General features: G+C 37.0%; 1 protein-coding gene across 10 annotated transcripts in view; it reads left to right on the top strand.

The window, feature by feature from the left end:
- The window catches only part of UPF2 (UPF2 regulator of nonsense mediated mRNA decay), a 185,345-nt gene that overhangs the window by 101,671 nt on the left and 59,605 nt on the right, over positions 1–24,069 (top strand). For all 10 annotated transcript variants that reach the window (XM_036908120.2, XM_057498192.1, XM_057498191.1 and 7 more), the window contains 5 exons: positions 6,635–6,743; positions 10,881–10,994; positions 11,759–11,875; positions 15,987–16,172; positions 17,916–18,119. In XM_036908120.2, coding sequence (XP_036764015.2) covers positions 6,635–6,743; positions 10,881–10,994; positions 11,759–11,875; positions 15,987–16,172; positions 17,916–18,119 — 730 coding nt within the window. The remainder of the gene's footprint in view (positions 1–6,634; positions 6,744–10,880; positions 10,995–11,758; positions 11,876–15,986; positions 16,173–17,915; positions 18,120–24,069) is intronic.

The raw sequence follows: 24,069 nt of genomic DNA, 5'->3' as shown, positions 1-24,069 counted from the left end.
TACAGTATCATGTCATCTGCAAATAGTGACAGTTTAACTTCTTCTTTACCAATCTGGATTCCTTGTATTTCTTTATTTTGTCTGATTGCCGTGGCTTGGACCTCCAGTACTATGTTAAATAACAGTGGAGAGAGTGGGCATCCCTGTCTAGTTCCCGATCTCAGCGGAAATGCTTTCAGCTTCTCGCTGTTCAATATAATGTTGGCTGTGGGTTTATCATAGATGGCCTTTATTATGTTGAGGTACTTGCCCTCTATTCCCATTTTGCTGAGAGTTTTTAACATGAATAGATGTTGAACTTTGTCAAATGCTTTTTCAGCATCTATGGAGATGATCATGTGGTTTTTGTCTTTCTCTTTGTTGATGTGGTGGATGATGTTGATGGACTTTCGAATGTTGTACCATCCTTGCATCCCTGGGATGAATCCCACTTGGTCATGGTGTATTATCCTTTTGATGTATTTTTGAATTCGGTTTGCTAATATTTTGTTGAGTATTTTTGCATCTACGTTCATCAGGGATATTGGTCTGTAGTTTTCTTTTTTGGTGGGGTCTTTGCCTGGTTTTGGTATTAGGGTGATGTTAGCTTCATAGAATGAGTTTGGGAGTATCCCCTCCTCCTCTATTTTTTGGAAAACTTTAAGGAGAATGGGTATTATGTCTTCCCTGTATGTCTGATAAAATTCCGAGGTAAATCCATCTGGCCCGGGGGTTTTGTTCTTTGGTAGTTTTTGGATTACCGCTTCAATTTCGTTGCTGGTAATTGGTCTGTTTAGATTTTCTGTTTCTTCCTGGGTCAATCTTGGAAGGTTATATTTTTCTAGGAAGTTGTCCATTTCTCCTGGGTTTCCCAGCTTGTTAGCATATAGGTTTTCATAGTATTCTCCAATAATTCTTTGCATTTCCGTGGGGTCCGTCGTGATTTTTCCTTTCTCGTTTCTGATACTGTTGATTTGTGTTGACTCTCTTTTCTTCTTAATAAGTCTGGCTAGAGGCTTATCTATTTTGTTTATTTTCTCGAAGAACCAGCTCTTGGTTTCATTGATTTTTGCTATTGTTTTATTCTTCTCGATTTTATTTATTTCTTCTCTGATCTTTATTATGTCCCTCCTTCTGCTGACCTTAGGCCTCATTTGTTCTTCTTTTTCCAATTTCGATAATTGTGACATTAGACCATTCATTTGGGATTGCTCTTCCTTTTTTAAATATGCTTGGATTGCTATATACTTTCCTCTTAAGACTGCTTTTGCTGAGTCCCACAGAAGTTGGGGCTTAGTGTTGTTGTTGTCATTTGTTTCCATATATTGCTGGATCTCCATTTTGATTTGGTCATTGATCCATTGATTATTTAGGAGCGTATTGTTAAGCCTCCATGTGTTTGTGAGCCTCTTTGCTTTCTTTGTACAGTTTATTTCTAGTTTTATGCCTTTGTGGTCTGAAAAGTTGGTTGGTAGGATTTCAATCTTTTGGAATTTTCTGAGGCTCTTTTTGTGGCCTAGTATGTGGTCTATTCTGGAGAATGTTCCATGTGCACTTGAGAAGAATGTATATCCCGCTGCTTTTGGATGTAGAGTTCTATAGATGTCTATTAGGTCCATCTGCTCTACTGTGTTGTTCAGTGCTTCCGTGTCCTTACTTATTTTCTGCCCAGTGGATCTATCCTTTGGGGTGAGTGGTGTGTTGAAGTCTCCTAGAATGAATGCATTGCAGTCTATATCCCCCTTTAGTTCTGTTAGTATTTGTTTCACATATGCTGGTGCTCCTGTGTTGGGTGCATATATATTTAGAATGGTTATATCCTCTTGTTTGACTGAGCCCTTTATCATTATGTAGTGTCCTTCTTTATCTCTTGTTACTTTCTTTGTTTTGAAGTCTATTTTGTCTGATATTAGTACTGCAACCCCTGCTTTCTTCTCACTGTTGTTTGCTTGAAATATGTTTTTCCATCCCTTGACTTTTAGTCTGTACATGTCTTTGGGTTTGAGGTGCGTTTCTTGTAAGCAGCATATAGATGGGTCTTGCTTTTTTATCCATTCTGTTACTCTGTGTCTTTTGATTGGTGCATTCAACCCATTAACATTTAGGGTGACTATTGAAAGATATGTACTTATTGCCATTGCAGGCTTTAAATTCGTGGTTACCAAAGGTTCAAGGTTAGCCTCTTTAGTATCTTACTGCCTAACTTAGCTCGCTTATTGAGCTGTTATATACACTGTCTGGAGATTCTTTTCTTCTCTCCCTTCTTATTCCTCCTCCTCGATTCTTCATATGTTGGGTGTTTTGTGCTGTGCTCTTTCTAGGAGTGCTCCCATCTAGAGCAGTCCCTGTAAGATGTTCTGTAGAGGTGGTTTGTGGAAAGCAAATTCCCTCAGCTTTTGTTTGTCTGGGAATTGTTTAATCCCACCGTCATATTTGAATGATAGTAGTGCTGGATACAGTATCCTTGGTTCAAGGCCCTTCTGTTTCATTGTATTAAATATATCATGCCATTCTCTTCTGGCCTGTAGGGTTTCTGTTGAGAAATCTGATGTTAGCCTGATGGGTTTCCCTTTATAGGTGACCTTTTTCTCTCTAGCTGCCTTTAACACTCTTTCCTTGTCCTTGATCTTTGCCATTTTAATTATTATGTGTCTTGGTGTTGCCCTTCTTGGATCCTTTCTGTTGGGGGTTCTGTGTATTTCCGTGGTCTGTTCGATTACTTCCTCCCCCAGTGTGGGGAAGTTTTCAGCAATTATTTCTTCTAAGATACTTTCCATCTCTTTTCCTCTCTCTTCTTCTTCTGGGACCCCTATAATACGGATATTGTTCCTTTTGGATTGGTCACACAGTTCTCTTAATATTGTTTCATTCCTGGAGATCCTTTTGTCTCTATGTCAGCTTCCATGCGTTCCTGTTCTCTGATTTCAATTCCATCAATGGCCTCTTGCATTCTATCCATTCTGCTTATAAACCCTTCCAGAGTTTGTTTCATTTCTGCGATCTCCTTTCTGGCATCTGTGATCTCCTTCCGGACTTCATCCCATTTCTCTTGCGTATTTCTCTGCATCTCTGTCAGCATGTTTATGATTCTTATTTTGAATTCTTTTTCAGGGAGACTGGTTAGGTCTGTCTCCTTCTCTGGTGTTGTCTCTGTGATCTTTGTCTGCCTGTAGCTTTGCCGTTTCATGGTGATAGGAATAGTCTGCAGAACTGGGACGAGTGACGGCTGGAAGGACTTCCTTTCTTGTTGGTTTGTGGCCCTCTTCTCCTGGGAGAACAGTGACCTCTAGTGGCTTGTACTGCGCAGCTGCGCGCAGACTGGGTTTCTGCTTCCTGCCCGGCTGCTATGGAGTTAATCTCCGCTGTTGCTGTGGGCGTGGCCTGGCTCGGGCAGCTACTCCAAAATGGTGGAGTCCCGTTGGAGCAGGAGCGGCTGGGAGGCTATTTATCTCCGTAAGGGGCCTCCCTGCTCCCTGCAGCCCAGGGGTTAGGGTGCCCAGAGATCCCGGATTCCCTACCTCTGGATTAAGTGACCCGCCCTGCCCCTTTAAGACTTCCAAAAAGCACCCGCCAAAACAAAACAACGCCCACCAAAAAAAAAAGAAAAAATTTTTTTTTAATTTAAAAAAAAAAGAAAAGTTTTTAATTTAAAAAAAAGGTGGTCGTTCGTTTTTCTTTATTCTCCGGTGCCAGCCTCAGGCCTCTGCTCACCGGTCGGTCTTTCTGCCCTGTTTCCCTAGTATTGGGGTCCCTATCCCTTTAAGACTTCCAAAAAGCGCTCGCCAAAACAAAACAGCAAAAAAGCAAAAAAAAAATGGTCGCGCGCTTTTCTTATGTCCTCTGTCGCCCAGCCTCCAGTGCCTGCTCACTGTTCTTGCTGCCCTGTTTTCCTAGTATCGAGCGCCCTGCACTCTGGCCCGGATGGCTGGGGCTGAGTGTTCGGCAGTTCTGGGCTCCGTCTCCCTCCCGCTGTGCCTGCTCTTCTCCCGCCGGGAGCTGGGGGGAGGGGCGCTCGGCTCCCGCCAGGCCGGGGCTTGTATCTTACCCCCTTCGCGAGGCGCTGGGTTCTCTCAGGTGCGGATGTGGTCTGGATATTGTCCTGTGTCCTCTGGTCTTTATTCTAGGAAGGGTTGTCTTTGTTATATTTTCATAGATATATGTTGTTTTGGGAGGAGATTTCCGCTGCTCTACTCACGCCGCCATCTTCCGCCCCTCCCCCTTTTATCCTAATTTTTATATTATACTCTCAAAATTTGTCAAAAAAATATATTGAAAAAGACAACCAAGATTAAAATGTTTTAAAAACTCAAAGAGCTGATTATTCAAAATAAACCAAATAGACAAGCATTTAGAAAGTGTATTATAAAGAAAATGAAGATTATAAGTTTAAGAAATGAGCTAGATGAAGGAATTTACCCAAAGAAAACAAGACCCCTGATTCAGAAAGACATATGCCCCCCTATGTTTATTGCAGCACTATTTACAATAGCCAAGGTATGAAAGCAACCTAAGTGTCCATCAGTAGATAAATGGATAGAGAAGATGTACATATACATGATGGAATATTATTCAGCCATAAGAAGAAAGCAAATCCTACCATTAGCAACAATATGGATGGAGCTAGATGGTATTTTGCGCAGTGAATTAAGCCAGGCAGAGAAAGACAAGTGCGAAATGATTTCACTCTTTTGTGGAGTTTAATAAAACAAAACTGAAGGAACAAAACAGTAGCAGACTCTCAGACTCCAAGGGACTAGCAGTTAACAAAAGACGGGGTTGTAGAGGGTGGGGAGAGAGGGAGAGGGGGATTAAGGGGCATTATAATTAGCACTCACAATAAAGGTAGGTCACAGGGAAGGCAGTACAGCATGGAGAAGACAATGACTGTAGCATCTTACTATGCTGACTATGCTGATAGACAGTGATTGCAATGGGGTGGGGAGGGACTTGATAATATGGGTGAATGTTGAAAACATAATGTTGCTCATGTGAAACCTTCATAAGATTGTATATCAGCAATACCTTAATTTAAAAAATGAGCTAGCTGTGCTAGAAATTTCTAAAAAACACTTGAAAATCTCAGTGAAACAAGTAATTTTTTTGAAAAAATACACATTTCCAAAATTGAAGACAGAACCGAAGAGTGATCATGGAAGGAAACAAAAAATTTTCAGATAATTTCATCTTAAGACCAAGATGTGATACTGAGTTCTTTCCGTCTTTAATGGGTCAAGTAATTTCTCTGCTATATCATTTGTTCCAGAGCATAGAAAAGAAACCTTGCCATTTCATAGTGTGAAGAAATAGGCAAAATCTTAACTTTAAAAGAGCAAGGAAGTTATAGGTATTGACTAATCTCACTTTTGAATGTCAGTATAAAAATTCCAAGTCAAACATAACAAATGATATTTAATAGTATATTAAAAATAAAAAAACAGCATGATCAAAGAGGACTAAGTGTAGGAATGAAAAGATATTTTAAGTAGGAAATCTATTAATATATATGTAACATCAATGAGGAAAATAAACTGTGATTATCTAGTTAACTGTGTAAAAGATACTTGATTAACTTTTGTTTGATATTTTTAAAATATAAAATTTGATCAAATGTAATAATAATATAAAAATTGAATGACACTTCCTTAATAAGGTAAAGAATATTTAACAAATATCTACTGAGCTCCTACCATGTTCTAGGCACTGTAGTGAGTGCTGTTAAACTGGCTCCTGTGGAACTTACATTCTAGTGGGGAAGGGTGACAAGGTATCAATAAACATACCAAGTAAAATTATGTAATATGTTAGAAGGTAGTAAATGCTATTTTAAAAAAGCATGCAGACTAAGGGGACTGAGAGTGTGGGGTGGTGTGGATGTGCATTTTCAGCACATTGACCCCATTGGGTAATCAAGTTTCATAAAGTAATGTCTGTGGCCAAGAATGGAAACTTTTAGGTTGTGTGTTGATTCTGATGAGTAGTGGCTGCTTGGAGTGCTGTGTTCAGTAGGATTCTGGAGCTGCATTCAAGTTTGATGAGAAGGTGCTCTGCTAAAGAAGGGGGTGGCAGAATGAGTACCCATGTACTTGCCATGTATTATCTAAGGTGAGGATAGGCATCACAGGGAAATCTGAGTGTACTCTTCAGTGAGTAAAATGCATAAGTTAGTGTGTGGGGGTTGTGATAGTATTTTGACTTCTTAGATGCCTTTTCAGTTATTGGTTACTCTTTTCCTTTGACATCATGGTTTCCAGATAACTTACCCTGGTGAAGGAATGAAATGATTTAAAAGGATTCTATTTTCTACTACCTAAGTTACCTCTAGGTTTGTTTACTAGTTATGTGATTGAAAATTTAAGCCATGTCAAAACTTGATGCTTTCTACGCTTGGTATTTCGTATTTTATCAAAATTGCATACTCAGATTACAGATGTGCAGTATATCATTGAGTGGAAAATATCATGTTATTAATAAGCTTTCACAGGGCAAATTGGATTTCCATATACTTCATTTCACTATGATTGCAATAAGCCGGCATGTCTGTATGGTTATTAGTTTTTATAATCATTTAATGTGTGAATGTACTTGAGAAAGTTTAAATTTTAAAATGAATTATTTCTGGTATGTCTTTTATACCTATCACATATAACTTTTGCAGGTTGGATTTGCTACCATTTTATGCAAGATTGGTTGCTACATTGCATCCCTGCATGTCTGATGTAGCAGAGGATCTTTGTTCCATGCTGAGGGGGGATTTCAGATTTCATGTATGTATTTAAGCATTTATTTTGTAATATATATATACTTAAAAGTTGAGTGAGGATTCTTTAGTTTAAGAATATTATTAGTTTATTGGTAAGCATATTTTTGAAATTTGATGGCAGTATAACAGTTCAGAATGTATGGACTTCTAAATTTTTTAAATGTAAATTTACTTAACAGAGCTTGAAATTGATGTGATATTCCAGTCTGGAGGTAAGCTGCTAGTGCAGCCTGTATCTCCTTCATAGGTACTGCACTTTCTGCTTTTGTAAAGTAAAGCCTTTCGCCAAGGTCAGGAGAGCCTCAGCAGGCCTCATTGGTGCTCCCAGAAGAAGCATGGGATTGGCCATGCTGAGCCAGGACACAGTGCCTCTCTGATGCCTGGTTAGGTGTTTGTGGTCCAAATGTTTGGGCCACATGAGGTTCCATACATGCTCTGATCAGTGAATGTTGTCAAGGGCCATGTTTTTATCGATTCTTACCTTGAAAATCTTTACCTTGGATAGTAGTGAGTTCTTTTAGGAGTATCCTGGAAAATACCAGGGCCTTGTTACCAGATAGCTTCCCTTCTTCTTCAGTCTTGGGAGTTGAACAGACTGCCTGTTAGTGGCTCTCCCAAGCCTGTGTTACCCAGTTGTCTTGTGGAGGTGTTCAAGTTTCAAATACAGGCTTGAAAGAAGTAAAAGATACCTTAGAGGTGACTGAAAGTGAACAGTGGTAGACTTTGAAAAGACATGAAATTCAAGTGTTTATGTGAGCCAATGGGAAAATTGTGTTTATGAAATACAGCTTTATATAGCAAGTTGCTTGGAATGCAAATAAACATTTGCCCTGCTTAGTACGGACATTATTGCACTTGCTATACACAAATCAGTATTGCTGAGCACTCAGCACAGACTTAGTTCCTGAGGTCACGAATCTCCCGACATAACTGGGGAGAGAGATAAGGTATAAATACTAGAAAAGCAAGAGTAAAATAGAAATTTAAATGCTAAATACATTTTCTGTTGAAAGGAATTGCATGCTTCATTGCCAATTGTTTTGAGAGTGAGTGCCTTGATTCAGAGGAAGGAGGAAGTCTTAGAGGTGGAATGATCTCTAAAGGCTTCTTGCCACAGGTGTTAATTTGTTAATGTGAGATTGTGGTTAAGATTTTTCTGGGCCAGCTTTAGCTAAAGTGTGTTTCAGATTTCATAGGTGGTGTTAAGCAAGGACAGGTTTCTATATTTAAAGAAGTTTGGAAACCCTGAGATCAAGGAAATTAAATGGTTTTTTTCATTTTAAGAATTCTTAAAGCTTTAAAAGGTTAATGTGCACTATGAACTTCCTGGAGGGGGTCGTCTATGTAGTCACTCAAAGAACACACTTTGATAAATGCTGCTAGTTCAGGGACAGATGCATCAGAAGTCATGTTATTCTTGTTTATGTATTTAATCCCATCATACAAACGAGACAATTTTACCAGTAGACAGTATAACTGTGTTTTATGAGTTATGTGTATATATACCTCCACCAGATCCAAAGTTAAACAACATGCCAGTTGCTAGGCCAAGCACAATTAGTGCTTTTGGTGAGAAACTTAAGAAGATTCCATTCATATGTACTTCCCTTTCACCTTTGAAAATTGGGGTGGGGGTTGAGGGTGACATATTTTTATTGTTCCTGAAGAAGCCAGAATTCTAGGAGTATCCTTTGGGAAGCACTATTCTCAGGGAAGAGAAAAGAGGTTACTTGAGGTCATTGAGCACCTTTACTGCCTCCAGGATCTATCCTTCCCCACACCCAACCATTTGTATTAGGCCTTAAATAAGGTCCCATCCTTAAATGAAAATAAAATAATAGCAACAAGAACACTTTCCTCAACCACACCAACCTCCCCCCATCCCTAATCCTCTTTCATTTCCTTCTTGTTGGAGTATTTTTTTAGAGTAGTCTTGCCTCTACTTCTGACGTTTACCCTTTGTTTTACCATCATCTCTGCTCTACCCTGGCAGAGACCACCAATGTCTTCCTAATCACCTCATGTTAGTTCATGTCCCTGAAGATTATGAATTGCTGGATTCTTCTGCTCTATAGGAAACTGTCATTCTGGCTCTATACCACATGTTAGTGTTGTAACTTTGGCCAAGTTAAGTTTTCTAAACTTTGAATTCCTTGCCTGTTAAATGGAAATAATACTTGTATCTTTTAAAATGGGATTGTTCTTACAGATGAAATGAGATGATGTGTATAAGTTTATCGCACAATACCCAGACATAGATACCATTGTAATAATAACTGTCCCTTCTCACTACCACTCTCTCCTGGTTGTTACAACTACTGTACTTTGCTCTTTGTTCCAGCTGAAACGTTCTTCTTTCTCCCTCCTTTTTGATGGAACACATTTGACCTGAGGTTCCGTAAAAATATATTTCCCAGCAACCTCAAATACATACCTCTTGCCAGAATCTCTCTTTTGGTGCTTATAAGGTCTCATGTTCTTCTACCTAAATATGTCCATATAGCAAACTCATTCTTTTCTTCTCAAAAATGTCTTTATCTTTCACTTCCTAATACCAGTTTCTTTATTCTCCCTGTAAACTTGCACTATATTTTATCTAATCATTAAGAGAAATACCTCTTCTTTTGCTCCTTTGACATAATTTAGAAGCCAGTGTTTACTGAATTCTATTGATACTATATTCTAAAACACCCATAAGTATTTAAAGCATCAGTAAAACTTCAATCAAAATAAAATCACAAAAATCAGTTTACAGAACTTTATTTTAATCACATCATATAAACATACAAAATAGCTTTAGTGCGATTAGAGACATAGAAAAAATAGAACTAACTATATTCTAGTTCATAATATAAGTGAAATAATACTGAATAAACTTGATTCTTTTAGCCTTACAATTTAGAAAAGGATACAACCTTCAGAAAGACCCTTTCACAAATAAGTATGTTTGATAAGCATAGTTTTAATTTATCCCTGAAAATCTGAAATATCTAAACCCCTACTACCTCTGCTTGCTGTGAGAGTAGGTCCTTAAAAATGAAGTTGATAAATTCCTTTTAAGTGTTAGTTGAATATATAGAGGTTTAGTATTTATATAAATATATGTCATCAGTTGTCCATCTGTTGATGAGTTTAGGCATTATTTCAAATCCCAGCACATTCTAGTACAAGGTAAATATCAAGTAACTGGAGACTGGGATTTTTAGTATTACCCTTGGTCAAGTCATTTGACAGCTTTGTATTATTTTGTTGTTATTTGAACTATTAAATCAGAATTATAACTGTTGTTCCTTTTCTTACAATGTTGTTATTTGGAACATATAGTGTTCTGAGAAATTAAAGAACACTAAACTAGTTACTAAGAGCAGTACTGTATTATTGTCATTGTTCAGATAAAAGGTTTCTAGATTGTAGGTTTGATTTTTCTGATGAAAATGTAATTCTGAGGTTAAATCCAATTACATTTATGCTGGCATATCTCTTGACATTGTACTGTTGTAACAGACTTTTGTCATATTCAGTATTTCTTGAAACGTGTCCCTGAGATAGAGGGCTTATATTTACAAAGGCTTTGAACTTTGGCACATGACCGTGACTGGTGATAAAAAAAGTATTGATTATATTGGAAAATTCATTGTAATGAATTTATAATTTAAATGTATATAGTTCATAACTTAATACACTAACCGAGCCTTAATAATACTTTTTTATATCAGATAAATTAATAATGGCATTTTTAAAGCAGCATTTCCAAAAGTGTGTTCCTTATTATATTAGTTTAATGGGAAGTTAGCTAGTAGTTGTTAATATTTCAAAAGGACCGGTTTATGTTGCCAAATAAATTTGAGAAACAGTGAATTAAGTTAAACCATTTTCTTTATTTGAGAGCCTCTTTAAGCCTGATAAAATGTATTATTTCCCCAAATTATTTGAACATGGAACTGTTTTTTGCAAAGCATGTTCTGGCACTGGTGTCCCATGAAACTTATTTTGCCTAAAGTTAAAATAATTTGAATATAGCAAAAAATTGTACCCAAATTTATTTAAAATATTTGGAGTGAATTTAATCTTACTAAAAATAACAGTTCTTATCACAGAGATTTCAGAAGTTAAGCAATGTCTCTTTTCTCTTGATTTATAGGTACGGAAAAAGGACCAGATTAATATTGAAACAAAGAATAAAACTGTTCGATTTATTGGCGAACTAACCAAGTTTAAGATGTTCACAAAAAATGATACCCTACATTGTTTAAAGGTTAGTGAATTATTTGAATTATTTTTTTAATAGAAAAACTTTTAGCTTTAAATGCTGGAAAAAATGACAGACATTTGATGAATTGAAAAGAAGATGGAGTAAAATGGAACATTGAACAGATGAGCAAAATAGAAAAGAGATAATAAGATGATAGATACAAATGCAGCCATAATAATAATTACATGAAATGTAAAAGGACAAAATGCATCAAGTAAAAGCCTTAAGAATATAGACAGACTTGATTAAAATAATAACACTGTAGGCCATCTACAAGAGAGATATCCTTAAATACAAAGTTCAGAAAGGCTAAAGCAAAAAGATGGGCAAATATACCATGAAAGCTCTCATTAAAAGACACCTGGTTTCATTGTTATCTTATCTAAAGTAGACTTTAAGGCGTGAATCATTATTTAGAAACAAAGAAAGATAGATAGTTCATAGTGATGAAGAGATCACGTTAGCAGAAAAATATTACCTTCCTGAATCAGTATGCATTCAATAATGTAGCTTCAAAATATGTATTATTTTCTATATATCTGTCTGAAAGGAAAGACATTAAATACATTGAAGAATTTTTTGTGCAGAAAATGGTGCTGAACACAAAAGATGCCCAGCAGTCAAACTGGTTAAACACAGTAGACCAACCAGCTTTTGTTTTTATGCTGGCATTTTTAAAGCTGTTCCACAATTAGATGCATAATATTTTCTTTCCCTAGTAGGATTGAAATTGTCTTCATGTTTTCTCACCACTATTATTATTACAGATGCTTCTATCAGACTTTTCCCATCACCATATTGAAATGGCGTGTACCCTACTGGAAACATGTGGAAGATTTCTTTTCAGATCTCCAGAATCTCACCTGAGGACCAGTGTACTTTTGGTAATGATTTGAGGGTCCTAGCAAGAGCTTGAAGTTTTGATTTATATCACAAGTGAAAAATAGTGATCAGTGCTAGTTACCTTGCTGTGCCATATAACAAGTCTACTTAAACTAAAACGTACATAGGAGCTATCCTTCCTAGAGAACTGTAGGGATTTCTATTACTTGGTGGCCAGTGAGTTCACAGTATTCTGAAGGGGGATTAAGTCCAATCCCAAATAACTTTTGACAAATGATGCAAATGAGCAGGTACTCTTAATACTGTTATGTTAAGAGTCCTCTTTATGGATGTTCTTGTTACATACCAAAGAAGCCATCATTAATGTGCCATAACATAAATTATAAGCTTAAAAATAGAAAACTAAATTTTACAATTAAAAACCATGAAATATAAACTTGAAAAATTAACTCTGGGGAGAAGTTATTTCTTAAGCTAATTGGGTTGCAGAAATGGCCATCAAGTTTATTAGGCAATTGTGTCTATTGATAATATCTATGCATTGACTTGCAGCCTTCAGAGGGAGAGAGTATGATGGGGAGGCATGTTGGTGTTAGTGTTATAGAGAGCTCTGGTTTAGGAATCCTTAGGCATAGAGGGTCATTATATTAGTGTTGCTATTATAAAAGTCTTGATTGTGTCATTTTCTCTAGATAGGTTAAATTTTTAGAATCTAGTTGTGAGCCAGAATACCCTTTGCCGATGATATTTAAAATGAGGAAATGTGATAACTTATTTCTAATAAACAAATACTAATGTGAAAGCCATCAAATGGAATTGATTTTCAAATTCTCTCTAGGCTTATTTCACATTAGTCATGTAATAGTCATTTTAAGTTCAAATTTTTATTGTAACAAGGAAAAAGTTCCTCCTCTTTGGCTCAGGTTGATAAGGTTAAATTCATATAAAAATGTAATAGACATTCCAGGAAAGGTTAGCTTTTAATATCTATATTTTATTTATAATATTGAATCCACTATATTTTTTGCTAGGAAAATATTTATTATTCATTGTGGTATGGATGGGCATCACATTGCTGGAAACCAGAGTCCTTCCTGCCTGACTGATTTTCTTGGCTCAATAGATCTTTCCCTCTCTTACAGCAAAAGCAACTAGCCTTTCTCATTCTCTTGCTTTCTGGATGGAAGTCTTATTTATCTTATAACTGTTTTGGGACTCCTGCTGTGTGTCAGGTACTAAATCCAGTTCTGCAGGGTTGTTAGAGCTGGTTAGGGAAGCAGGACAAAAAAATGAAACTAGTTGCCATCCTCAAAGTGGTCTGTATGTAGTGCTGATTCCATCCAGTGTTGTCAGTGTCTCACTTAGAGGCATGCAGAGGATAGTACAGGCTCAAGGGGAAGGTGCTTAAGCCAAAGTGAATGAGTCAGGAAAGGTCTTCCCTGATGGCTTCATAGTTTTCATTACTTGCAAATTCTTGTCAGACCATTGAGATATGAAGGAAAAAAAGACAGTTCCTGTCCTCATGGAGTTTAAAGTCTAATCAGTCAGACAGATGAGTAAATAGACTGTTGCAATACATTGTAGTAAATGCAGTATAATAATAGGAGTAAGTGTAGGGTATTATGGGGGGAGATAGAAGAGACATTTAATCTAGTCTTGTTATATCAGGAAAGGTTTCTTGGAAAAACGGTGTTTATTGTAGAGACTAATCTGAGTCTTAAAGGCAGAGAAGAAAGAGACAAATTATATCAAATAGCTCCAGATAAGACTTGAGAGGTAGACACAAACTGGATTATAAAGCACCCCTAACACTGTGCAAAGGGACTAGGGTTTTTCCATGGTGGCGGTGCATAGCTATTGAAGAATTTTAAGCAGGTAGGGTAGATGTGTTCAGATTTGTTTTATGAAGATCAGTGTGGAGGAGGTAACAGATGGCTGAGACCAGAGGTAGGCAGAACAGTGAAAAGGCTGTTTTCAGAACCTAGGGGAAAAACAGTGAAGAAATGGTAAGGATCAGTGAGGTGGAGATGATAATAGGCTATATGAAGAATTTCAGGAAGTAGAACTGATGAGACTTGGTAAGCTATAAGGGGTGAGGAAGAGGAAAGTGCCCTAAGATTAAGACTGAAGATTCTGACCTGGTCATCTGAGTAGATGATGGTACCAGCTGCAGAGATAAAGGGAATGTGAGGAGGGATTACCAGGGAAGTTTCTGTGTGAAGCACATGAATGCTTGTGGGATGATCTAAAATATATCCGTTTTTGTTTGGAAATGCACAGAACCTTTAAGCTGGTTTGCATTCAAAATTATTTTTAGCTGATGTTAGCATCAGTTTGATGTTTGTGTTGGGGGAAGTGGTTCTGAAGCAGTCAAAATAACAAGTTGAAACTTACCTTGAAAACTGTTAGGTACACATAAATGATAAGTTAAATGCTGCATTATGCTTTATCCAAAGAACTTAGAGGATGTAGTCATTATCTCCCTTTCAACACAGAGCAGATCTTGCCAACATTTAATAAGCAATCACAAATTATAATACAGATGTCAGTATAGGAATTAGGCTACATCCTATGTACTTTAGCAGTATTCAAGACAAGAGAAACAATTATGAAACTTGTGTACCATAATTGAATTTCTGAAGAGCATATTTTTCCCTCTATAGATGATGGTTTTACATGTGTAGAAAAGCAGAACATGGGAAAGATTGAATGTGATTTAAAAATTCATTTATTAATTCATGTATTATTAAACATAAATTGCATGCCACCCATGTGCTAGGTATACAGTAGTGAGAACAATGCATCCCTGCCTTCCTTAATTTCATATATACAGATATGTTTTCAAAACATAAACTCTGCCATCACCTGCCATCCCAGTCCAGATACCTGCTTGAAGCTTGTCAGTGGTTTCCCTCTATACACTTAATACTCAGAGTTCTTGCCACAATCTGCAGGCTGGCATTATCTAGCCTTTCCTTACCTCTTAAACCTTACCTCATGCTATTCCATGTTGGCACCACACCAGCCTTGTTTTAGTTCCTAACATCATTCTTTCTTTCTCCTCATTGCCTCTCTTCTTGCCCTTGGCTCTTCTGCTGTGAATGCTCTTCCCTTGGCTCTTCAACCTTTTGTCGTCCTTCAGATCATAACTTAAAGGTCACTTTCTCAGAGACCAACCCTAGGTCCCCATTACTCTCCATCTTAGTGTTCGTGATTTTCCTACTTAGCACTCATCACAATTATCATTTAAAGATAGTTAGCTTAGTTGATGACTTGTTTATTTTGTTCTACACCAGACTGTTAGGCTTATGAAGGGGGGAACCATGTCTGTTTTGCTCACTGTTGAGTCCTAGCACCTAGCATAGTGCCTATCTAAGCACATGGTTAAGTGCCAAGTAAAATGCTGTGTGACTGAATAAATTCAGTCATCTTAATGCATGTTATGATACTGTTCAAAGATCTTCAACTAGTCTGTGGTTTTCAATGAGTCTAAAGGGTAGAGGTAAAGGTTGCCACAGACATCTTACAAGGTACAGAACAGCACCCCCAACCCTGCCCCAGGACAAAGAATTATCCAGTCCAAGTGTCAGTAGCACCCAGGCCTGAAGGAGAGATGACTCACTAGATCTCTGTATTTAATCTCCTCCTTTGAGTTGATTCTGAGGGCTCTACACAGTTTATAAGACCTTTGAGGCTTTCCATTTTCTTGTGTATAGAGATATGCCAGATTTATCTGGTGCATCAGTTGGTGGAACAAGCTCTGAGAATAAATTCTCTGTTATTGTATGTGGAACAGCCAGAGCCAGAGCTACTGCTTTATTTATATTCTCATTCCTTAATTTCAGTCATTCATATTATATGAGCCTTATTTTACTTAGAGTTCGTGTAATTTGGCAGAATTATAAGTAAACTTACTTTTGTACCTAAGTCCCTTGAGTATTTTATTGGACAGGGCCTGCGACCAAGCAGTTATAGACTAATTTGTTCTAGAAAAATGGTAAGCTGTTTAATAATTAGTGTGCATGCACACTCATAGGAGTACTTAGTGATTTTTTTCCCCTTTTCTAACCCCTTACCCTGAAATCGTATCACTGAGAATAAAGAAACTATAGAATGAAAGTTATCTTGACTAATTTAGACTTTTTATTTTAGGAACAAATGATGAGAAAGAAACAAGCAATGCATCTCGATGCAAGATACGTTACAATGGTGGAGAATGCATATTATTACTGCAACCCTCCACCAGCTGAAAAAACAGTAAAGAAGAAACGTCCTCCTTTGCAGGAATATGTCCGGAAACTTTTGTACAAGGATCTCTCCAAAGTCACCACTGAAAAGGTAAATCTTAATGAAATCATAGAATAATAGTCAGCTTCAGATTTGTTGTAGTGCTAAGCTTACATAATATTCAACCAAATTAGTTACTTTGTATCATAAGGATAATAGTGTAAGAGCAGTGCACTTTATTATGTCTAGCCTATGCACCAAAATATTTTAGGTCAGGGACATGTGTTTCAGTCTTCCTAGATCCCTTTGCTTATAAAGTGCTTCAGTGTCCCAGAAAATATATATAAGAAATGAAAGTAGCTTATTTGCATTTTGTAAATGAAGAAATGGAAGTAGAGCTAGAACAGTCCTGGCAGTGAAGTTGAGGAGAGGTAGTATTAGAGCCCAAGTTCCATTATGATTGGTTCTGTACATGTCATCCTAAAAGAGAATTCATATGATGATGCATAATATCTGGGACATGTGTTTTGTTTTCCTTTTGTGATAATATCTTACTCTAATTAGCATAGCAATTCTCCCAAATTTAATTTTGATCTCTGTATGTATTTGAAACTATTACTTTGTCTCTGTTATTCTGTAATTAACTTGCCTTTAAATATTTTGCTTTAGTACAGGGGATCTTCACCTTGAGTGGGTCTTAGGAGGCCCAGGACTCTCTGAAATCTCATACTTTTTAATCTCTGGGGCCATCTGTATTTCTGGAGAGAGGGTCTGTTGCTTTTTTTAGATTCAGCAGGAGTCAATTTCCAGAAAATGTTAAGAACTGCTGATGTGCTATTTAGTTATTGTAGTTACCTTGTTATAAACTTCATTTTTAAGTAAGGTATTGAACTTAACATTTTCTGGCTAGCTCTCCAAGTTGAAACAAAACAGTGTAGGGTATTTTTTAGGGGGAAAATGCAAATTAAATTTTAGACAGAAAACTTAAGGGGTGGATAAAAGACATGAAATAATACATGTATTATATATACATGGGCAGGGTAGAAGATGGTAAGGAATGGTAGTACAACTTTGAAAATAGGAACCAACTTTCAGGGAATCAGAGATGGTCGTTGTTTACAACAGGATTTTGACAGCTGTTTTAGAATTGGCTGAAGGTTTGAAAAATACCGAGTGCATATGCAGTTGAGACAGCATTAATATTTCCAGTGAAGCTGATAGAAGAAATCTTTGGTGCTTGAAAGATGGATTGTAGGTGTAGAGCAGAAAAGAAAGGAATACTTTGCAACCTGCCAATAATACCCACTTTCTTTCAGAATAAGAAAATGGAAAGATTATAGTTAGAGCTCTGTTGATTATCTTCTTACCAGTAGAGTGTTTGAAGTAGCAGCAGCTAACTTTTATGGGGTACTTATAATGCACCAGATGCATTCCTATGTACTGCACATGTTGAATCTTTACGACCAATGATGGAAAGAGTGCTTTTATTGTCCCCCACTTCCACACATGATGAAACAGGAAAAATAAAGCATTGTTTTGGTAAACCTTGGGTGTTTCGCTTAGTGATCTGAATATATGAGTGTGTATTGTTGGCTAGATTGAAACCTAGGACCTGTAGGAAATTTGGGGGTATATGGAAAGATGTGGTGAAAATGTGAATAAATTTGCCAGTAATTGGAAAAATCTGACTTTTCATATTTCTAAAGTGAAGGCTGATAGAGAATTTCTAAAATATTTTCCATGTCAAAAGTTCTGTGAGTGCACACTCATAATAAAATGCCCTATATTGGTGGGTATATGGGACTACTACTGTGTGCTGATCTTTGTAATTTAAACAAAATTTTCTTCATTTAGGTTTTGAGACAGATGCGAAAGTTGCCCTGGCAGGATCAAGAAGTAAAAGACTATGTTGTTTGTTGTATGATAAACATCTGGAATGTGAAATACAATAGTATTCACTGTGTAGCCAACCTCTTAGCAGGATTAGTGCTCTACCAAGAGGATGTTGGGATCCATGTTGTGGATGGAGTTTTGGAAGATATTCGATTAGGAATGGAGGTAATGAGGACTTTTTTTTTTTATTAAGGTATCATTGATACACACTCTTATGAAGGTTTCACATGAAAAACAATGTGGTTACTACATTTACCCATATTATCAAGTCCTCCCTGATGCCAGGGTTCTTGTTCGCCGAGTTGAAGACTGAACGTTGCAAACACTCAAGGTAGTAGAGCAAGGCAGAGCTTTTTATTTAGAGATAAAACGAGAGGACGGAGTTCCTGGCTTATGCCAGGAGGGGACAAGAGAGTCCCAGGGTGGTGAGTTGTCTAGGGGTTTTATAGGCAGTTGAGAGACAAAGGGCTAGAGGATGTGCACCTGCTAAGTGATCCGAAAATGTTTATCTTTGAAGAGACATTAAGTTTCTTACTAGTCTTCTTGGTTATTTGTAAGAAATTTACTGCTCTGATTTCTTCCCAGGATATCAGCTTCCTAGTCTGGGAGCATATCACTTAAGACTGCCTGCTTTGCTCCCAAGGTGGACTGAGTTATTATCTGTTTGTTAAAGAGTATGTTAAGAAACTTACTTTTTAACTAATTGGGTTTTAAAATGCAATCTTATTTTTAAGATGGAATCCTTCCTGTTTTTACTACGTTGTTTTGGGCTTGCTTGCTACATTGCCCAGGTTGCGAATCATTTGTTTAGGGCTGGAGGAAGAAAAACAGCACCTGGATAAAGTCAGAAAAACAAGCTGGGCCTCCCAGCAGGCCAAAGCAAATCTCATAATGGATTATCTTGCTTTGTTTTTTCCAGAGGCCCTCATTCAAGCCCACAGTCCCCACTGAAGTCCCTGTAGTAAGATGCCACAGAGTCACTATAATAAGGACTTTTTTAAAGGCACCAAATTGGAATTTGTGGAGAATTGAAAAATCTTTTAAATCATATTATTGAAATACAGTGATTTGAAAACCCTTCTTTCCTGACATGGTGTCACTGATAATTCTTAGTTAGAGGCTTCTTAGTAAACCCTGCTGTGTTGTACTTCCTAGTCTTCTCTCCCTCTAATGATGGAGTACTTTTGCTTCTTTTTCTCTAGCCCTGTTAAGATTATTTTGGAAGACGATAGTTAATTTTATGATTTCTGGGTCACTGTTGTGACTCAAAAATAGGAACCTATAGATTTGTTAATTAGGAGATTTGCTTAGAGTTTCTGTAAGCAGTTACTTCTTTCTGTAGGCTTAATTCATAGACTACAGGGAAAATAAATTATGGGGGATGATAGGGAGATTTTAACTTTTATAAACTATCAATTCTCAGTGGTAGCTTAGTACTAAATTTAATATTTAACCTTTTTTAATTATAATATTTTAAAGATAGCAATTTCCTAGAGAGAGAGAACCAAACCCCTGAAGTGATGGTCACATGAAAGAAGAGAACCCATTGTTCTTTGTCCTTTCAGTGCTCTTTCAGTACTCTTTGAGTAATTGATGTTGGCAAGTGGCAGATGGGGGTTTTACCTCTTTTCAGGCACATTACTATTTTTTCTTTAAATTTTTTATTAAAGTCTTATGGATATACACTACTTATTAAGGTTTCACATGAAAAAACAATGTGGGTATTACTTTTCCCTGTATTATCAAGTCCCCACCCATACCCCAATGCAGTCACTGTCCATCAGTGTAGTAAGATGCCACAGATTCAGTTTGCCTCTCTGTGCTACACTGCTTTCCCCATGACCCCCCTCACCATGTGTACTAAACATAATACTCTTCAATCCCCATCTCCCTACCTCCCTACCTGCCTTCCCACACCCGACCCCTTTGGTAACCAGTAGTCCCTTCCTGGAGTCTGTAAGTCTGCTGCTATTTTGTTCCTTCAGTTTTGCTGCATTGTTATACTCCACAAATGAGGAAAATCATTTGGCACTTGTCTTTCTCTGCCTGGCTTATTTCACTGAGCACAATATCCTCCAGCTACATCCATCTTGTTGCAAATGGTAGGATTTGTTTCTTTCTAATGACTGAATAATATTCGATTGTGTATATGTACCACATCTTCTTTATCTGTTCATCTACTGATAGACACGTAGGTTGCTTCCATATCTTGGCTATTGTAAATAGTGCTACGATAAACATAGGGGTGCATATGTCTTTTTTAATCTGAGAAGTTGTATTCTTTGGGTATATTTCAAGGGGTGGAATTACAGGGTCAAATGGTGTTTCTATTTTTAGTTTTCTGAGGAACCTCCATATTGCTTTCCACAATGGTTCAACTAGCTTACATTCCCACCAGCATTGTAGGAGGGTTCCCCTTTCTCTGCATCCCCGCCAGCATATGTTGTTCTTAGTGTTTACGATGCTGGCCACCCTTACTGGTGTGAGGTGATATCTCATTGTGGTTTTAATTTGCATTTCTCTGATGATTAGTAATGTGGAGTATCTTTTCATGGGTCTGTTGGCCATCTGAATTTCTTCTTTGGAGAACTGTCTCTTCATATCCTCTGCCCATTGGTTAATCGGGTTATTTGCTTTTTGGGTGTTGAGGCATGTGAGTTCTTTATATATTTTAGATGTTAACCCCTTGTCGGATATGTCATTTACAAAATATATTCTCCCATACTGCAGGATGCCTTTTTGTTCTATTGGTGATGTCCTTTGCCATACAGAAAGCTTTTTAGTCTGATGTAGTCCCTTGTGTTCATTTTTGCTTTTGTTTCCCTCACTCGAGGCAATGCATTCAGGAAGAAGTTGCTCATGCTTATATTCAGGAGATTTTTGCCTATGTTGTATTCTAAGAGTTTTATGGTTTCATGACTTACATTCAGGTCTTTGATCCATTTTAAGTTTACTTTGGTGTACAGGCTCAAACAATAATCCAGTTTCATTCTCTTGTATATAACCATCCAGTTTTCCCAACACCAGTTGTTGAAGATGCTGTCATTCCCCCCATTGTATGTCCATGGCTCCTTTTATTGTATATTAATTGACCATATATGGTTGGGTTTATATCAGGGCTCTCTAGTCTGTTCCATTGGTCTATGGGTCTGTTCTTGTGCCAGTACCAAATTGTCTTGATCACTGTGGCTTTGTAGTAGAGCTTGAAGGTGGGGAGCATAATCCCCCCAGCTTTGTTCTTCCTTCTCAGGATTGCTTTGGCTATTCGGGCTCTTTTGTGGTTCCATATGAATTTTAGAACTCTTTGTTCCAGTTCATTGAAGAATCCTGTTGGTAGTTTGATAAGAATTGCATTAAATCTGTATATTGCTTTACGCAGGATGGCCGTTTTGACAATATTAATTCTTCCTATCCATGAGCACGGGATGTGTTTCCATTTATTGGTATCTTCTTTAATTTCTCTCATGAGTGTCTTCTGGTTTTCAGAGTACAGGTCTTTCACTTCCTTGGTTAGGTTTATTCCTACATATTTTTTCTTTCTGATGCAATTGTGAATGGAATTGTTTTCCTGATTTCTCCTGCTTGTTCGTTGTTAGTATATAGGAATGCAACAGGTTTCTGTGTATTAATTTTTTATCCTGCAACTTTGCTGAATTCAGATATTAGTTCTAGTAGTTTTGGAGTGGAGTCTTTAGGGTTTGTTATGTGCAATATCATGTCATCTGCAAATAGTGACAGTTTGACTTCTTCTTTACCAGTCTGGATTCCTTGTATTTCTTTGTTTTGTCTGTTTGCCGTGGCTAGGACCTCCAGTACTATGTTGAATAACTGTGGAGAGAGTGGGCATCCCTATCTTGTTCCTGATCTTTGAGGAAAAGCTTTCAGCTTCTCGCTGTTCAGTATGATATTGGCTGTGGGTTTGTCTTATATGGCCTTTATTATGTTGAGGTACTTGCCTTCTATACCCATTTTGTTGAGAGTTTTTTCATGAATGGATGTTGAATTTTGTCAAATGCTTTTTCAGCATCTATGGAGATGATCATGTGATTTTTGTCCTTCTTTTTATTTATGTGGTGGATGATGTTGATGGATTTTTGAATGTTGTACTATCCTTGCATCCCTGGAAGAAATCCTACTTGACCATGATGGATCATCTTTTTAGTGTATTTTTTAATTCGGTTTGCTAATATTTTGTTGAGTATTTTTGCATGTTATGTTCATCAGGGATATTTGTCTATAGTTTTCTTTTTTTGTGGTGTCTTTACCTGGTTTTGGTATTAGAGTGATGCTAGCCTCATAGAATGAGTTTGGAAGTATTCCCTCTTCTTCTACTCTTTGGAAAACTTTAAAGAAGATGGGTATTAGGTCTTCACTAAATGTTTGATAAAATTCAGCAGTAAACCCATCTGGTCCAGGGGTTTTGTTCTTGGGTAGTTTTTTGATTACCACTTCAATTTCGTTGATGGTAATTGGTCTGTTCAGATTTTCTGTTTCTTTCTGGGTTAGCCTTGGAAAGCTGTATTTTTCTAGAAAGCTCTCCATTTCTTGTAGATTATCCAGTAAGCGTATAATTTTTCATAATATTCTCTAATAATTCTTTGTATTTCTATGGTGTCTGTAGTGATTTTTCCTTTCTCATTTCTGATTCTGTTTATCTGTGTAAACTCTTTTTTCTTGATAAGTCTGTCTAAGGGTTTATCTATTTTGTTTATTTTCTTGAAGAACCATCTCCTGAATTCAGTGATTCTTTCTATTGTTTTATTCTTCTTGATTTTATTTATTTCTGCCCTAATCTTTATTATGTCACTCCTTGTACTCACTTTGGGCCTCATTTGTTCTTCTTTTTCTAGTTTTGTTAATTGTGAGTTTAGACTGTTCATATGGGATTGTTCTTCTTTCTTGAGGTAGGCCTGTATTGCAATATACTGTCCTCTTAGCACAGCCTTCTCTGCATCCCACAGATTCTGCGGTATTGAATTATTGTTGATTTGTCTCCAGATATTGCTTGATCTCTGTTTTTATTTGGTCATTGATCCCTTGGTTATTTAGGAGCATGTTGTGAAGCCTCCATGTGTTTGTGGGATTTTTCATTATCTTTGGGTAGTTTATTTTCTAGTTTCATACCTTTGTTGTCTGAGAAACTGGTTGGTACAATTTCAATCTTTTTGAATTTACTGAGGCTCTTTGTGGCCTAGGATGTGATCTATTATTGAAAATGTTCCATGTGCACTTGACAAGAATGTCTTCTTCTTCTTTTGGGTGTAGAGTTCTGTAGATGTCTGTTAGGTCCATCTGTTCTAATGTGTTGTTCAGTGCTTCTGTGTCCTTACTTACTTTCTGTCTGGTTGATCTGTCCTTCAGAGTGAGTGGAGTGTTGAAGTCTAGAATGAATGCATTGCATTCTATTTCCCCTTTTAATTCTGTTAGTATTTGTTTCACATATGTAGGTGCTCCTGTGTTGGGTGCATAGATATTTGTAATAGTTATATCTTCATGTTGGATTGATTTCTTTATCAATATGTAGTGTCCTTCTTTGTCTCTTGTAACTTTCTTTGTTTTGAAGTCTGTTTTGTCTGATACAAGTACTGCAACTCCTGCTTTTTTCTCCGTATTAGTTGCTTGAAATATCTTTTTCCATCCCTTCACTTTTAGTCTGTGTATGTCTTTGGGTTTAAAGTGAGTCTGTTGTTGGCAGCGTATAGATGGGTTTTGTTTTTTTTTTATCCACTGAGTGACTCTATGTCTTTTGATTGGTGCTTTCAGACCATTTACATTTACAGTTATTATCAATAGTTATGTACTTATTGCCATTTCAGGCTTTAGATTTGTGATTACCAAAGGTTCAAACTTAACTTCCTTACTATCTAAGAGTCTAACTTAACTCACTTAATATGCTATTACAAACATAATCTAAAGGTTCTTTTTTTTCTCCTCCTTTTTCTTCCTCCTCCATTCTTTATATATTAGGTATCATATTCTGTAGTCTTTGTCTATCCCCTAATTGACTTTGGGGATAGTTGATTGAATTTTGCAGTTGCTTAGTAATTAACTGTTGTACTTTCTTTACTGTGGTTTTTTTTAACCTCTGGTGACAGCTATTAAACCTTATGAACAC

This window comes from Manis pentadactyla, chromosome 3 (genome assembly GCF_030020395.1).
Source record: "Manis pentadactyla isolate mManPen7 chromosome 3, mManPen7.hap1, whole genome shotgun sequence".
Classification (NCBI taxonomy): domain Eukaryota; kingdom Metazoa; phylum Chordata; class Mammalia; order Pholidota; family Manidae; genus Manis; species Manis pentadactyla.
This window is presented reverse-complemented; position numbering and strand designations above follow the sequence as displayed.